The sequence below is a fragment of the Suncus etruscus genome, chromosome 9, assembly GCF_024139225.1.
Source record: "Suncus etruscus isolate mSunEtr1 chromosome 9, mSunEtr1.pri.cur, whole genome shotgun sequence".
In the NCBI taxonomy this organism is placed as follows: Eukaryota; Metazoa; Chordata; class Mammalia; order Eulipotyphla; family Soricidae; genus Suncus; species Suncus etruscus.
In genome coordinates, this window is record NC_064856.1 from 110,081,546 (window position 1) to 110,096,633 (window position 15,088).

The window sequence follows — 15,088 nt, forward strand, 5'->3', positions numbered from 1 at the left end:
TGTGTGCAGGTGCTTCATTCCCAGCCCTTCTCCAGAGAGACCCGAGGGACCCCCCACGCCATTCACCCCCTTTGTGGTACTGGGGAGCTGGTCCTAGAGGGGGACCCGGCAGGCATGAGGAAGAGCAGGGCTCCGGAATTGGGGTCCAGGGTACCCAAAGCCAACAGCAAGCTGGAGCATGGGGAGACCTAGCCCCAAAGATGGGGAGGGGTGCAGAGGGAGGAGGGCATCCTGAAGCCGTGATGGGTCCCCGGGGTGCAAGGGTCGTGCGGCGAACAGCAAGGGGGTTTGAACCTCCACATCCCAGGGGGGCGGCGACCTGTATTGCTGGAGGAGCAGAGTGGAAGGGGAGGGTCGGGGGTCGAGGGAGGAGAGTGGGGGAGCACGGGGAACCGGTGCGGTGCAGAGGGGGGCTGGGGAGCGCGGAGCCTTGCGGTTCAGGGGGGGCTGAATGCGGGAGGGAGCCTCGCCGAGCCGAGAGCCCCCCCCAGCCGCGCTGTGCGGAGGCGCAGCCCTGCCCGCCCGCCGCCGCGCCGCTTCCTAATAAGGTTTGGGGATTCCCCGGCGCCGTCCCCACCCCCCGGACTGGGGAGCCCGCAGCCTCCTGCGAGGGCGGGATTGCGCGGGGCGGGGGGATAGATGTGAAGACGGGGGGGGGGGTGGGAGTGGGGGTGCTCGGGTCAGGCTAGGCGCCTCACCTAGCCCAGAGCTTGCCTCAGTTTCCCCTAGCAGAATCCGCAGCTCCCCAGCGGCCCTGGAAGGGGGGAAGCGCATCAGGCACAGGGTGCAGGGGTCTGTGCGACCAGGGGTCTCCGGGCACCTTGTCCCTTACACCCCTACTCGCCCCCAAGGGATTCCCCTGTCCTTTCCAAGCCCAGTTCAAGGGAGGGCTTTGAAAAGGGGACCCCCAACTTGAGTGGTCTCAAGAGGGGAGACCCCAGGGGCGAGGAAAAAGGTTTTATGTTCCTATCCCACATGACCTTTGTCTACAAACATCAGGGGTACACTTGGGGACCCCCCTGCACCACCTCCTCCTCTTCCTCCTGGTTTCTGCTGAGATTTAAAAAAAAGTGGAAGCACCGTTCCAACACCCCAGGACACGGTCCTGCAGGGGCTCTCCGCGCCCTGCACCCCGTGCGCCCCCCGTGCGCCCCGCACCCCCTTTGCAGGCCTCGCATGCCCCCTCCGCGCCGGCTGCTCCCCCTCCCGGCCTCCCCGCAGCCCCCCTCCCGCTCTGGCTCGACGTCACGGGTGACGTGGACGCGGGGAGGGGGGAGGAGGGAGGAGCGCCTCCCCCCCACCCCAGCCGGCGGCTCCCGCTGCAGCTCGCTTAGCCCAGCCTCCCGCGCGCCCCCCACGCCCGGCTGGAGCTATATAAAGCGGGAGCCGGCAGGCGAGGGGGGCAGCGCAGCCGAGCGGAGCCCTGGAGAGGAGGCAGAGCGAGCGAGCCGAGCCAGCCGAGCGAACGCGAGCGAGAGACGGGGAAGCCGGCGAGGGGACGCGATCGCTGGGTGTCCGGAGCGCCGGCCCGCCCGGGAGCTCCGCCGCCATGTACCGCTCCACCAAGGGCGCCTCCAAGGCGCGCCGCGACCAGATCAACGCGGAGATCCGCAACCTCAAGGACCTGCTGCCGCTGGCCGAAGCCGACAAGGTCCGGCTGTCCTATCTGCACATCATGAGCCTCGCCTGCATCTACACTCGCAAAGGCGTCTTCTTCGCTGGAGGTGAGTCCCCACACCTTTGAGCCCTCCTCAAAAACAGAGGGGTCCTGGGGACCCGCGGAGCGCAGGGAACCCCCGCTGGGACTCAGCTAGTTTCGAGATGCGCCGGGGAGGAAAGGAGAGGAGAGAGAAGGCAGGCGACTCTGGGGAAGCCTGGAAAGCCAAGCCCCTTCGCTTCCCCCAGCTCAATCCACACCGCCCGGCTTAGAGAGTTTCAGATCGTGTCCCCTCCGGTGCCGGCTTGAAGGCGGCTGGAGATCCAGCCAGCCCAGACTGTCCGGGGTCCCCGGGTCCCCAGCGCAGAGGCGCAACCCGAACCCCAAGCAAGGAAGCCTTGAAGTTGAGCGTTGATGGGTTGATGCTGCCAGCCCGAGTCCCAAGCTCCGTGGCCGCTGGCCGAGGTGCTGAACGAGCGCGCTCGGAGCGCGCTGGAAGAAAGCGCGTTTGCTTTGCTGCACGGCCCCGGGGTGCGGGCGGCTGTGCGGGGCGCAAATGCTCCGGGGCTGCCGGCTGATCGGGGAGCGCTGTCCGCGGTGCTGAAACTCCGAGCCGGTTATTCTGGAGCGCTGTCCGCGGTGCTGAAGCTCGGGGTCTGGGAGCGGGAGCGCTGTCCGCGGTGTTGAACTCCGGAGCGCCCAGACTTAGAAGTCCCCGGGCTGACTCAGGGAGGGCCAGCAACAGGTTCGGGGCTAGAGCTATGGGCAATGGGTCAACAGGTGTGCCCAGAGGCAGATCCCAAAGGAAACCTTCTAGAACAGTTGGTTCTTTCTGCGGTGCGTTCGTCCCTGTCTTCCCACTCACTCACCATCCATCCCTTCTTGCCTTGCAGGTGCTCCTCTGGCCGGCCCCACTGGGCTGCTCTCGGCTCAAGAGCTTGAAGACATCGTGGCAGCACTCCCTGGGTTTCTGCTAGTGTTCACGGCCGAGGGGAAGCTGCTGTATCTGTCCGAGAGTGTGAGCGACCACCTGGGCCATTCCATGGTGAGTGCTTGGGGGTCTCATTGCATGGATTCAGGCACAGATGGGAGGATCTTTGGAGTGGGGATGGATCATTAGCTGCAGGGAGCTATGTACTAGGACTGCCTCTGATCGTTGCTTCATTCTTTCTCCTTCCTCCAGGTGGATCTTGTTGCCCAAGGCGACAGCATCTACGACATCATTGACCCCGCTGACCACCTCACTGTGCGCCAGCAGCTCACCCTGCATTCGGCTATGGACACCGGTGAGAACCCCCTCACTCTTCCATCACTCCAGCCCCCTCTTGCTGCCAGCCCTGCCCACACCCCCTCGACAGTGCACCCTCTTAACAGGTGTGTCCTATTTGCCTCCCTAGACCGTCTCTTCCGCTGTCGCTTCAACACCTCCAAGTCTCTCAGGCGCCAGAGTGCCGGCAACAAATTGGTGCTGATCCGTGGCCGATTCCACGCACACCCACCTGGAGCCTACTGGGCAGGCAACCCTGTGTTCACAGCTTTCTGTGCCCCGCTGGAGCCGAGACCCCGCCCTGGCCCCGGACCTGGCCCTGGTTCCGGCCCTGCCTCACTCTTCCTGGCCATGTTCCAGAGCCGCCACGCTAAGGATCTGGCCCTCCTGGACATCTCTGAGAGGTAAGTCAAGACTTGGGATTCCAGGAAAGGGAGGCATATCAGAGATGAGGGGACTCTAAATTCTGGAGTCAGGGAGGATGGGGCTTCAGAGGGCTAAGGCCCCAATGAGGACTAGGTGCTTGGGAGCAAAGCAGGGACAGTTGGAAGCTGACCTCCCCCTGACCTCCCCCTTTCTGCCTCCCCAGCGTTCTAATCTACCTGGGCTTTGAGCGCACTGAACTACTCTGTAAATCGTGGTACGAGCTGCTGCACCCTGAGGACCTGGGCCATGCCTCTGCTCAGCACTACCGTCTGTGTGAGTGTCCGCGAAGGCTGGGGCTGACAGGGGCCAGGGCACGGGGCTCATGTCTATTATTGCTGAGAGCCAAAGGTTGACAGCTTTATGGATGCTCTGGGGTGGGCCTTAGGGTGAAGGGGCAGAACTGGGGGACCCCAGGTGGTGAGGTCAAGAGTGGATGCACAGGGCCAGATCAATAGCAGAGTAGGGAAGGTGCTTACCTTGCACGTTCAAACTCTCGGCATCCCTTAAGGTCCCTTGAACACCGCTAGGTATGATCTGAGTGAAGAGCCAGAAAAGAAGTAACCCCTTAGCATTTCTGGGTGTGGCACTCCCAAAATAAACAACAGGATTGGGATCTCAGGGGTGCAGGTCAATGCACGAATGAGGAAAGATCACAGAAATTTAGGGTGGGGAGCATTGAGGAGTTGGGGGTAGGTGGTGTGGCCTGATATGTATTTTAACTCTGCTTCTCTTCTTTCCCCCTCCAGTGGCTGAGAGTGGAGATATCCAGGCTGAGATGGTTGTGAGGCTGCAGGCCAAATCTGGGGGCTGGGCGTGGATTTATTGCCTGTTATACTCGGAAGGCCTGGATGGGCCCATTACTGCCAACAACTACCCCATCAGGTGAATGATGAGGCAGGGACCTGGGAGGGGGCAGCAAGGTAGGCACAAGAAAGACCCTCTGGGAATGGACGCCAGGCCCTTACCCGCTGCCTCTTGTCCCCTCTCCAGTGACACTGAAGCCTGGAGCCTCCGCCAGCAGCTCAATTCAGAAAGCAGCCAAGCTGGCTATGTCCTGGGCACCCCCGCCCTGCTGCCCACCTTCGCAGAGCCCATGGTGGCCCGGGAGCAGCGCTCCAACCCGGAGACCCTCTTCCCTGGTGCCCTGGCAGGGCCCAGAAGCACCAGTTTCCCCAGCACACCTGAAATGGGGGCTGCCCCTGCACCGCCACCGCCAGAAGAGCTCCAGAGACCCTCCAAGGAGCCGGGCTTTGGGTACCTGATGCTGCCTCCCGGCATGGAGCCATCGCTCCAAGCAGAACTCAGCAAAGACCTGGTGTGCACCCCGCCCTACACGCCCCATCAGCTGGGGGGCTGCGCCTTCCTCTTCAGCCTCCACGAGCCCTTCCAGACCCCGCTGCCCAGCGCCTCCAGCACCCTCCATGACCAGCTCACGCCCAGCACTGCCACCTTCTCTGAGCAGCTCACGCCCAGCAGCGCCACCTTCCCAGACCCCCTCACCAGCCCACTCCCGGTCCAGCTGACTGAAGCTGCAGCCAGAAGCTATGAAGACCCCTTGGCTGCTGGGACCTCCTCTTTCCCGGAACAGCTGCTTCCCAGCACGGCTACCTTCTCCGAGCCCCTCAGCAGCCCCATCCAGGAGCAACTGACGCCGCCCACCACCGCCTTCCCAGCCCCTATGAGCAGCCCCAGCCAAACGTTTCCAGAACCACTGAGCCCCAACCCCAAGACTTACTTCACCCAGGAAGGATGCAGTTTTCTCTATGAGAAGTTGCCGCCTAGTCCCAACAGCCCTGGTAATGGGGACTGCACGCTCCTGGCCCTCGCCCAGCTCCGGGGCCCCCTCTCTGTGGATGTGCCCCTGATGCCCGAAGGCCTGCTCACCCCCGAGGCCTCACCGGTCAAGCAGAGCTTCTTCCACTACTCGGAGAAGGCACAAAGTGAGATCGAGCGGCTGATCCAGCAGATCGGGCAGCTGGCTCAGGGCATGGACAGGCCCTTCTCTGCTGAGGCCGGTACTGGGAGCCTTGAGTCGTTGGGTGGACTGGAACCCCTGAACCCCAACTTGTCCTTGTCGGGGGCTGGCCCCCCTGTGCTCAGCCTGGACCTGAAGCCCTGGAAATGCCAGGAGCTGGATTTCCTGGCGGGGCCTGACAACATTTTCCTGGAAGAGACACCCGTGGAAGACATCTTCATGGATCTCTCTAGCCCAGACCCCAGTGGGGAATGGGGCTCCGGGGACCCCGAGGCTGCAGGCCCAGAAGGGACCCCTTCGCCTTGCAACAACCTATCTCCGGAAGACCACGGCTTCCTGGAAGACCTGGCCGCCTACGAAACCGCCTTTGAGACAAGTGTCTCAGCTTTCCCCTACGATGGGTTTACTGATGAGTTGCATCAACTCCAGAGCCAAGTTCAAGACAGCTTCCATGAAGGTGAGTCCGGCCCTCACCCTGAGGCGTGTCTCCAGCCTCCCAACGGGGCTCTAGGTGGGCGCAGATGGGCCCCCTTTCCCTCTCAGTGCCTCCGTGTTATGAATGAGGTTATGACCAAGGGTGGTGGAATGAATAAGGAATGAGGAGTAGCCCTGATAGGTAGGTAGGAATGTTCTGGACCAGGAGGCTGGGCAGACAGGGGAAAGGCTAAAACAGTGGAGCATCCTGGGATGATCTTGTGCTTCTTACTCCTCTCAGAGCAGAGATGAAAACCCTCAGGATCCTAGAGCTGGAAATGTGCCTGAGGTTAGATAATAGTCCAGTGGAAGAGGGACAGACAGACCCTCCAAAGTTCTTGGGGAGTGTGTTGATAGGCTTTTGGGGAACAGATGGGGCTCACCCCTAGGCTCTGTCCTGCTCATTGTCCTGTTCATTCCATTTCCAAATTATTGTCCCACTTGCTCCCTGCTCTTCTGAGGCCTTGGGGGTCAGTCATTCTGTCTGGATATCCACAGAGCAGCATTTCATCCTAGCCCAGGGCCCCATTTTTCTGTGAGACTCTGCTGACCCCTATCTCTTTCTCTCTCTCTCTTTCTCTGCAGATGGAAGTGGAGGGGAACCAACGTTTTGAATAAGTCTGTGACTTAACGTCGTCCAGTATGGCATATTGTCATCAAGACGTGGAGCCGCTCTCCACCCCCCCAGAACTGTTGGGGGGATTCTGGAGGCCGGATGGGGGATAGATCTGATTCCCCAGGCCTTGCAGGATTTTGGGGGGGAGGTGGGCGGGCAAGGGAGGGGAGCTTCTTTTTGACATAGATGACTCCCGGGCACCCCTGTTTCCATTGCAATCTGTATTCACTCGTAGTGAGTTTCCTTGAATGAGATTTCAAGCGGAGAAAGGGGGAGTCGCACTCCCCCCCCACGCTGCCCCATGGGCCTGGGTCGCTTCTCCACTTCTGGGGACCGAGTCCCCCCACACACGCCAGGCCTTGGCGGGGGACAGGCCCCTGCCCACCGGGCCCACCCATGCCCTGAGGGGCTCTTGACACCCACGTAGAATTCTCTACACTCCAGTAACGGGATTTCAATTCCCGTGGACTCTGCCGCCGTGGCGGCCCTTCTCGTGACTTTTGCGCCCCGCACCTGGGGTGGGGGTGCGAAGTGAGTCCCATTCCTTTCCGATGGAGGAAGGCAGTTCTGCCGCCGTCACGCGTGTGCTCGCTCGTGCGTGCTCCTGGTGCGGGCTCGCCTGCCGCCAGACTGCCTGCGCCCGCCCAGGCGGCCACCTCGTGGTGCTGCGGTGACTTTGTAGCCAACTTTATAATAAAGTCCAGTTTGCCTTTTTGGTAGCCCTGGTGTCCTGCATGCTGTGGCTAGGGGAAGGGGGCGGCCCGGATGGGAGTCTTGTGGGTCGGAGTGGGGGGGATGCGTCAAAGGTCAAGTGTGAATCTGTACAGCTCATGCACTCATTTGCTCATTCACTCATTCATTCATTCATTACGGCCCTGTGATCCACGCATATGCCAACGCTGGAAGTGGAGACTTTGGGGCAGAAACATCAGCATCTTACCTGGAAGGTTTTGGGTTGGCCACAGACCAGAGTCTTTTCTGCTCCTGCCACACAGGAGCCAGCTGAGGGGCTGGGCCTAGGCCTGGCATGGGCTGAGGGTTCCAGAGCACAAGCTTCTTTCACCTGGTTCTGCAGAAAAGCACCTTTCCTGAGGCTCCCTGATCTTCTCCCAGAACTGTAATAATCACCTCCTTGCCCCAGTTTGTGGCTCACTGTAGACACAGCCAGGATTGGCAACCACAAGCTTCTCCTCTGGCAGGTCAGCACTGGCCCCGCCAAAGCAGGAACAGGGGTTCCAGGTCACAAATCGAAAATGGGTACAGGATACCCAAGTCATCTGCGCCCAGCCCTGGGGGTTCTCGACCTTCACAGCCTGCTGAGTTTTTCTCTTCTGCCATATAACCCCCAGGCAGCAAACAGGACCTGCTCCCCAACTTTCAAGAAAGATTTATTAATGAAGAGAAAAAATTTCCATGCTGAAGAGAGTATAGGGGTGAAGGTGCTAGCCATGCATGTGATCAACCCAGGTCTGATCCTCAGCACAGGACTTCTGAGGAGGTGGCCTTGAATAGGACCCACAAAAGAGAGGTTTTCAAAAATACTTTTATTGCAAGTTGGAGAGCCCCACAGCCACCTAGGTACAGTGGGAAGAAAGGTCAATTTGGAGATGGAAGGTTCTGAAAGTTTCTAGACTCACCCTGGGAATTATTCACAGAATCAGACCCACGCCTGTTTCTCACAGGTGAAATGGAACTGATAAAATGCATCCCCCAAAGAAGGGGAACTGATGAGGTCTGCTGGAAGTTTGTGGGGTCATCTCTGTGTGAATAGAGGCATCTACAGAGATTTTGCTGCTTTGACTGACTTAGAGCCAAAGATAACAGTGGAGACCCCAAAAAGGGAGTTCAGGTGTCTGGGGTGGAGAGATAATAGATGGTGGAAGGTCCAGGTTTGAACCCTAAAACTCTACATGATCTCCCAAAGCTCAAGTCATCAGAAGTGACTCGCGAGTGCAGAGTCAGGAGTAAGCCCTGAGCACTGTTAGGTATGGCCCCCAAAATGCAAACAAGAACCAAAATAAAGCAGGACATTTTAGAGAAGCTCTTATATATCATTTCTGTTCCTGTTCACTGTCACCCCTGTCCGCCTTCCTTATGCATCTTCAACTTGGACCAAAGAACTTAACCCCAAGCCCCAAGAGGACTGCTTAGCTCTATTCTGTGTAGGGCAGGTGGCTGACACACTAGGCACTGATTATAGAGAGGACCACTTCATCTAAGGGATCAAGTAGAAAATCACCAATTTTTTAAAAAAGTAACTAATTTAGAGGTCAGAGTGATATTACAGTGGGTAGGGCACCTGCCTTGCCCGCGGCCAATCTGGGTTCGATCCCCAGCACCTTATATGGTCCTCAAGTTCTGCCAGGAGTAAGTCTTGAGCATGGCTGAGTGTGGCTCAAAAGTAAAAAAAATTAATTTAAAAAATCACCAATTTGGGGCCGGAGAGATAGCATGGAGGTAAGGCGTTTGCCTTTCATGCAGGAGGTCATCGGTTCGAATCCCGGCGTCCCATATGGTCTCCCGTGCCTGCCAGGAGCAATTTCTGAGCCTGGAGCTAGGAATAACCCCTGAGCACTGCCGGGTGTGACCCAAAAACCAAAAAAAAAATCACCAATTTGGTGGGGTTGGAGAGATAGCATGGAGGTGGTGTGTTTGCCTTGCATGCAGAAGGATGGTGGTTCGAATCCCAGCCTCCCATATGGTCCCCTGAGCCTGCCAGGAGCGATTTCTGAGCATAAAGCCAGGAGTAACCCCTGAGAGCTGGCGGGTGTGACCCAAAAACCAAAAAAAAATCACCAATTTTGGGGGAGCAGAGTATAAATAGTACAGTGGGTAGGACACTTGCCTTGCATGCAGTCAATCTGGATTCAATTCTTGGCATCTCGTATGGTCTCCTGTGCCTGCTGTGAGTAATTCCTAAGCACAGAGACAACAGTAACTAACCCCTGTGCACTGCTGGGTGTGGTCCCAAAACAACAACAAAACTATCACTAATTTCTGGGGCCAAGGTAACAGTATAGCGAGGAGGTTATTTGCCTTGCATGAGGCTGACCTTGGTTGGATCTCCATCTGGTCCCCAAACTACACCAGAAGTGATCCCTGAATCAGGAGTAAACCTGAGTAAATCTGAATGCCCCAAAAGAATTTCTTACCCCAAAGTTTGTCCAAAGATTCCCAGAAGGAAAGGGTCATAATTTTTTCTTTCAAACCTTGACGCTAAGTCCAACACACCATCCAAGCCCTGTCAAGCCCCCAGCGCTTGGAAAATGGCTTAATGGTGTGAGGTCCTGGGTTCCTGCACTGATACTAAACTAAATCAAACAAAAAACCCACCTCTCTGTTCAGAAGAGACAGAGAGCTCTATTAAATGAGCACTGTAGGGGCCGGGAAGGTGGTGCTAGAGGTAAGGTCTGCCTTGCAAGCACTAGCATAGGATGGACTGCGATTTGATCCTTCAGTATCCCATATGGTCTCCCCAAGCCAGGAGCTATTTCTGAGCACATAGCCAGAAGTAACCCCTGAGCGTCAAATGGGTGTGTCCCCCCCCAAAAAAAAATGAGCACTGTAAAGTGCATCTTGCATGTAGGAGACCAGGTTGACTCCCTAATATCTCATGATCCCCCTAATATTGCTAGGAAAGACCCCAGAACACAAAGCCAGGAGTAGCCCCTGAGCAGTGTCAAGTGTGGCCCAAACCCCAAACAAAACAAAACAAAACAAACCCCCAAATACTCTTTGGTGTAATCAAAAACTAGAAAAACCTGCAAACTTGTAACTGAATGAAACTTATAGGAGTCTGCTGAGTTTGAGAATGCACCTTGGGGATGGGACCCCAGTACAGAGGGGTGCAAAGCCTGAGCCCCAAATGAAGAACACCCGACTCATTTGGGGCCACAGGTATTATCTATCAATCAGCTCATTCATTGAGACCAATATTCTGATGCAGAGACTTTGGAAACTTTGTCATCTTTACACAACTTACCTGGGGACCGAAACCCATTATAAAAATGTTTAAAAATGAAGAAAATTTATAAATGGAAAATCATGTATGGGGTACAAAACAAAAACAAACAAACAATAACAAAAAATAGACCCGACCGTGCATTGGCTGGCTTAAGCTAGGGCTGGATAGAGTGATAGAATGTAGAGGTGGAATGGCCCAAGCCCAGGAAAGAGTTAGACAAGTCAATGGCGCCACCTGCTGGCCGAAAGGCAAAGGCGCCTCTAGTTGGCCAAGGTCCTTATTAAGACCCCAGAGAGACCCAAGGAAGGCAACAAACAATATAGAGTCTTAGCCAGTTCTTTCTCCACCAGTAACAACCATTTCCTGGGACAGAATGTAGGTGAAAGGGCTGAGATCGAACTGGGGGTGGAGTTCTGTGTAGAACTCCTGGTCCCACCTTGAGGAACCCCCAAATAAAACAATTTACAAAAGATTAAGAAAAATATGATATGGGCCCGGAGAGATAGCACAGCTGCGTTTGCCTTGCAAGCAGCCAATCCAGGACCAAAGGTGGTTGGTTTGAATCCCGGTGTCCCATATGGTCCCCCGTGAGCTATTTCTGAGCAGACAGCCAGGAGTAACCCCTGAGCAACCCCGAGTGTGACCCAAAAACCAAAAAAAAAAAAAAAAAAAAGATGATGTTTGGGCCAGAGAAATAGCACAGCTGGGAGGGTGCTTGCCTTGCAAGAGGCCAACCGGGTTCGATTCTGGCATCCTATATGGCCCCCCAAGCCCTCCAGGAGTCATCCTTCAGCACAGAGCTAGGAATGAGCCTTGAACATCACTGGTGTGGCCCCAAACACAAACAAAAGAAAATGGAAAGAAAAGAAAAAGATGGTTTAAGTGCTGGTTCTGTGGTTTCATTTTTTATGTAATAAAGATTTTAAGAAACTAGAGAGGCCAGGATATGCTCTATGTTTAGGGTGGCACAGTGGACAAGACGAAGTGTCCTGGACCCTGGGATGAGACTCATGACAGAGCATTTGCCCTGCATATGTGGGATCCTGGGTTCAATCCCCAGCAGTCAAAAACAAAATGAGAAGCTGATATTTCAAACAGAATTGGAAATGGAGGGACTGGAGCGATAGCATAGTATAGAGGGTGTTTGCCTTGCACACAGCCAACCCGGGTTCCATCCCCCGTATCCTATATGGACCCCTGAGCCTGCAAGGATCTACTTCTGAGCACAGAGCCAGGAGTAATCGCTGAGTGCTGCCAAGTGTGGCTCAAAAGAAACTAATCCAAACAACAAATAATTGGAAATGGAAACCTGAAAGAGCCAGCAAGTCTGAGAGCTAGACAAAGCACTTTTGTGGGGTGCCAGAATATGAACCAATGTGGACCAGTGAAGACCATCTACTTACTGTCTTGTGGGCTGATTCCACACCAAGTTTTCATAAAAGTACAGTCTAAAATATTATTTTAAAGAACTGAATGCTGGGGCCGGCGAGGTGGCGCTAAAGGTAAGGTGTCTGCCTTGCAAGCGCTAGCCAAGGAAGGACCGCGGTTCAATTCCCCGAAGTCCCATATGGTCCCCCCAAGCCAGGGGCAATTTCTGAGCGCTTAGCCAGGAGAAACCCCTGAGCATCAAACGGGTGTGGCCCGAAAAACCAAAAAAAATGTAAAGAACTGAATGCTGAAATGAGGTAAAGTGATATGTATGATACCTCATTAATAACAATATTGCAAGCCATGGTGCCTAAAAGGAAAAAGAGACAAAGAAAGAAGGAGGAGGAGGGCAAGAAGAAGAACAAGAACATGGATGTATGAAGAAGAAGGAGAAGGAGGAGAAGGAGAAGGAGAAGGAGAAGGAGGAGAAGGAGAAGAAAAAGAAGAAGAAGAAGAAGAAGAAGAAGAAGAAGAAGAAGAAGAAGAAGAAGAAGAAGAAGAAGAAGAAGAAGAAGAAGAAGAAGAAGAAGAAGAAGAAGAAGAAGAGTGAGGGGGAGGGAAACTAGGGACATTGGTGGTAGAAAATGTGCCTTAGTGAACAATTTTGTAACTATGTATCTCATGGTCATTGAATTAAAATGTATTATTAAAATTATTTTATGAGAAGAGACAGTAATTAGGAAGGCGTGTGCCTAGTATGGGACCAAGCCAGGTTTGGCCCTGAGCACACCCAGGTGTAGTCCCCTCAGTATTGCCTGGTGTGGCAAAAACAAAAAACCTCTAAACCCCCCCCCCCAAAAAAAAAAAACAGAATGGTCTTTGGACTACAACTTCTGGTGCTTGGGGGCCTTATATTGGTCAGTAAAAAAAAAATCATTTTTAGGGGCTGGAGAGATGGCATGGAGGTAGGGCATTTGCCTTGCATGCAGAAGGACAGTGGTTCGAATCCCATCATCCCATATGGTCCCCTGAACCTGCCAGGAACAATTTCTGAGTGTAGAGCCAGGAGTAACCCCTGAAAACTGCCAGTGTGACCCCCAAAAAATCATTTTTAGGGGCCAGAGCAATAACACAGTGGATAGAGCATTTGCTTTGCACGCAGCCAACCCAGTTCAATCTCTGGCATCCCATATGGTACCTCGAGCCTTCGAGGAGTGATTTCAGAGTGCAGAGCCAGGAGTAACCCCTGAGCACTGCCTGGCATAACTCAAAAACCAAAAAGAAAAGAAAAGAAAAGAAAGAAAGGAAGGAAGGAAGGAAGGAAGGAAGGAAGGAAGGAAGGAAGGAAGGAAGGAAGGAAGGAAGGAAGGAAGGAAGGAAGGAAGGAAGGAAGGAAGGAAGGAAGGAAGGAAGGAAGGAAGGAAGGAAGGAAGGAAGGAAGGAAGGAAAAAAGAAAGAAAAAAGGTTTTTGTTTTTTTTTTTTTTTTTTGGTTTTTGGGCCACACCCGGCGGTGCTCAGGGGTTACTCCCGGCTGTCTGCTCAGAAATAGCTCCTGGCAGGCACGGGGGACCATATGGGACACCGGGATTCGAACCAACCACCTTTGGTCCTGGATCGGCTGCTTGCAAGGCAAACGCCACTGTACTATCTCTCTGGGCCCGAAAAAAGGTTTTTTTTTTTTGTTTTTTGGGCCGCACTCGGTGTTGCTCAGGGGTTACTCCTGGCTGTCTGCTCAGAAATAGCTCCTGGCAGGCATGGGGGACCATATGGGACACCGGGATTCGAACCAACCACCTTTGGTCCTGGATCGGCTGCTTGCAAGGCAAACGCCGCTGTGCTATCTCTCCGGGCCCAAGAAATTATTTTTAAAAAATCAGTATCTTCGGGGCCGGGCGGTGGCACTAAAGGTAAGGTGCCTGCCTTGCCTGCGCTAGCCTTGGACGGACCGCGGTTCGATCCCCGGTGTCCCATATGGTCCCCCAAGCCAGGAGCAACTTCTGAGCACATAGCCAGGAGTAACCCCTGAGCGTTACCGGGTGTGGCCCAAAAAAAAAATCAGTATCTTCAAAAAAAATCAGTATCTTGGGCCAGAGTATGATGTTGGCCTTGCACAGTCAGCCTGGATTTGATTTCCACCACTCATCTGGTCCCCGAAGCCCCACCAAGAGTGATCCTTGAGCACAGAGCTAGGTCTAAGCCCTGAGAAGCACCAGGTGTGGCCCAACCCATGCCCCCACAACCAGTATTTAAGGAAAGATTTGTAATTCGCTGTACTTGGACCACCACTGTGTGATATGCACCATCTTAGCTTGCTCAGTGTAATTGCCAGAGAGATCGTAGAGTAGGCAGGACACTTGCCTTAACAGTAGCAGAACCTGAACCCCCCTGAAATCACATTTGACCCACTGGACATCACTAGGGGACACTCCTGAGCACAGAGCCAGGAATAGCCCCTGAGCACTGCTGGGTGCACAGCCCAAGTCCTTCCTGAATAAAACAGCATTATTCTCAGGCATCCATCCCATGGTCCACTGTGATGGCCAGAAAAAAATGGTAAATTGTAATTTTTTTCTTTTGGTTTTGGGGTCACACCCAAAGGTGCTCAGGGGTTACTCCTGTCTCTGTGCTCAGAACTCACCCCTGGCAGGCCCGGGGACCATATGGGATGCAGGGACTCAAACCAGAGTTTGTCTGGGGTTGGCCGTGTGCAAGGCAAACACCCTACTGCTATGCTATAGCTCTGGCTCCAAATTGTAAACTTTAATTACAAGTGCTACAGAATGTTAGAAATAAGAATGAGATGAAGAACATGAGAGTTGGACAAGAACCTTCATGAGTAGGCTGCTCTCCACACCTTCCTACAGGTCCCCCATCTTCTTGGGAAACACTACTGAGCAGCGGTGAAGAGGGCTCTAGACCAGAAAGAGGAGCACAGAGCTGAACAGGTCCTGGGGGTAATGAGCTGGAGAAGAGGGGGCTGGTAAGATAGCACAACAGGGAAGGCATTTGCTTCACACAAGCCCAGGATTGATCTTCAGCATCCCATATGGCCCATGAGGCCTGCTAGGAATGACCTCTGAGCACAGAGCCAGAAGTAAGCCCTGAGCACTGCCAGGAGTGGGCCACAAACCAAAAATAGAAGACTGGAAGCTACATAAACCGTGTACATAGGGCTGCTTCCTTATGTTCTAACACCCCAGAGTTGAGTGAAGGGCCTTCCAAGTGCAAGGGAACCCCACAGAAGGAGCAATAAATTCTTGACCGAAGGATTCGAGGTGCTAGAGAGCCAGGCACTCGCCCTGCATATGTTCCTTCTACTGTGACTGGCTCAGATCCCACC

General features: G+C 54.5%; 1 protein-coding gene across 1 annotated transcript; it reads left to right on the forward strand.

Annotated features, from left to right (window-relative positions):
* Nucleotides 1-1,407: 1,407 nt before the first annotated feature.
* NPAS4 (neuronal PAS domain protein 4) lies at nucleotides 1,408-7,134 on the forward strand. Its single transcript, XM_049780159.1, has 8 exons — nucleotides 1,408-1,724; nucleotides 2,551-2,702; nucleotides 2,841-2,943; nucleotides 3,055-3,328; nucleotides 3,514-3,623; nucleotides 4,097-4,232; nucleotides 4,341-5,782; nucleotides 6,385-7,134. Exons 1-8 carry the CDS (start codon nucleotides 1,550-1,552, stop codon nucleotides 6,411-6,413), a joined length of 2,421 nt encoding a protein of 806 aa, XP_049636116.1. The 5' UTR covers nucleotides 1,408-1,549; the 3' UTR covers nucleotides 6,414-7,134.
* Nucleotides 7,135-15,088: the final 7,954 nt, after the last annotated feature.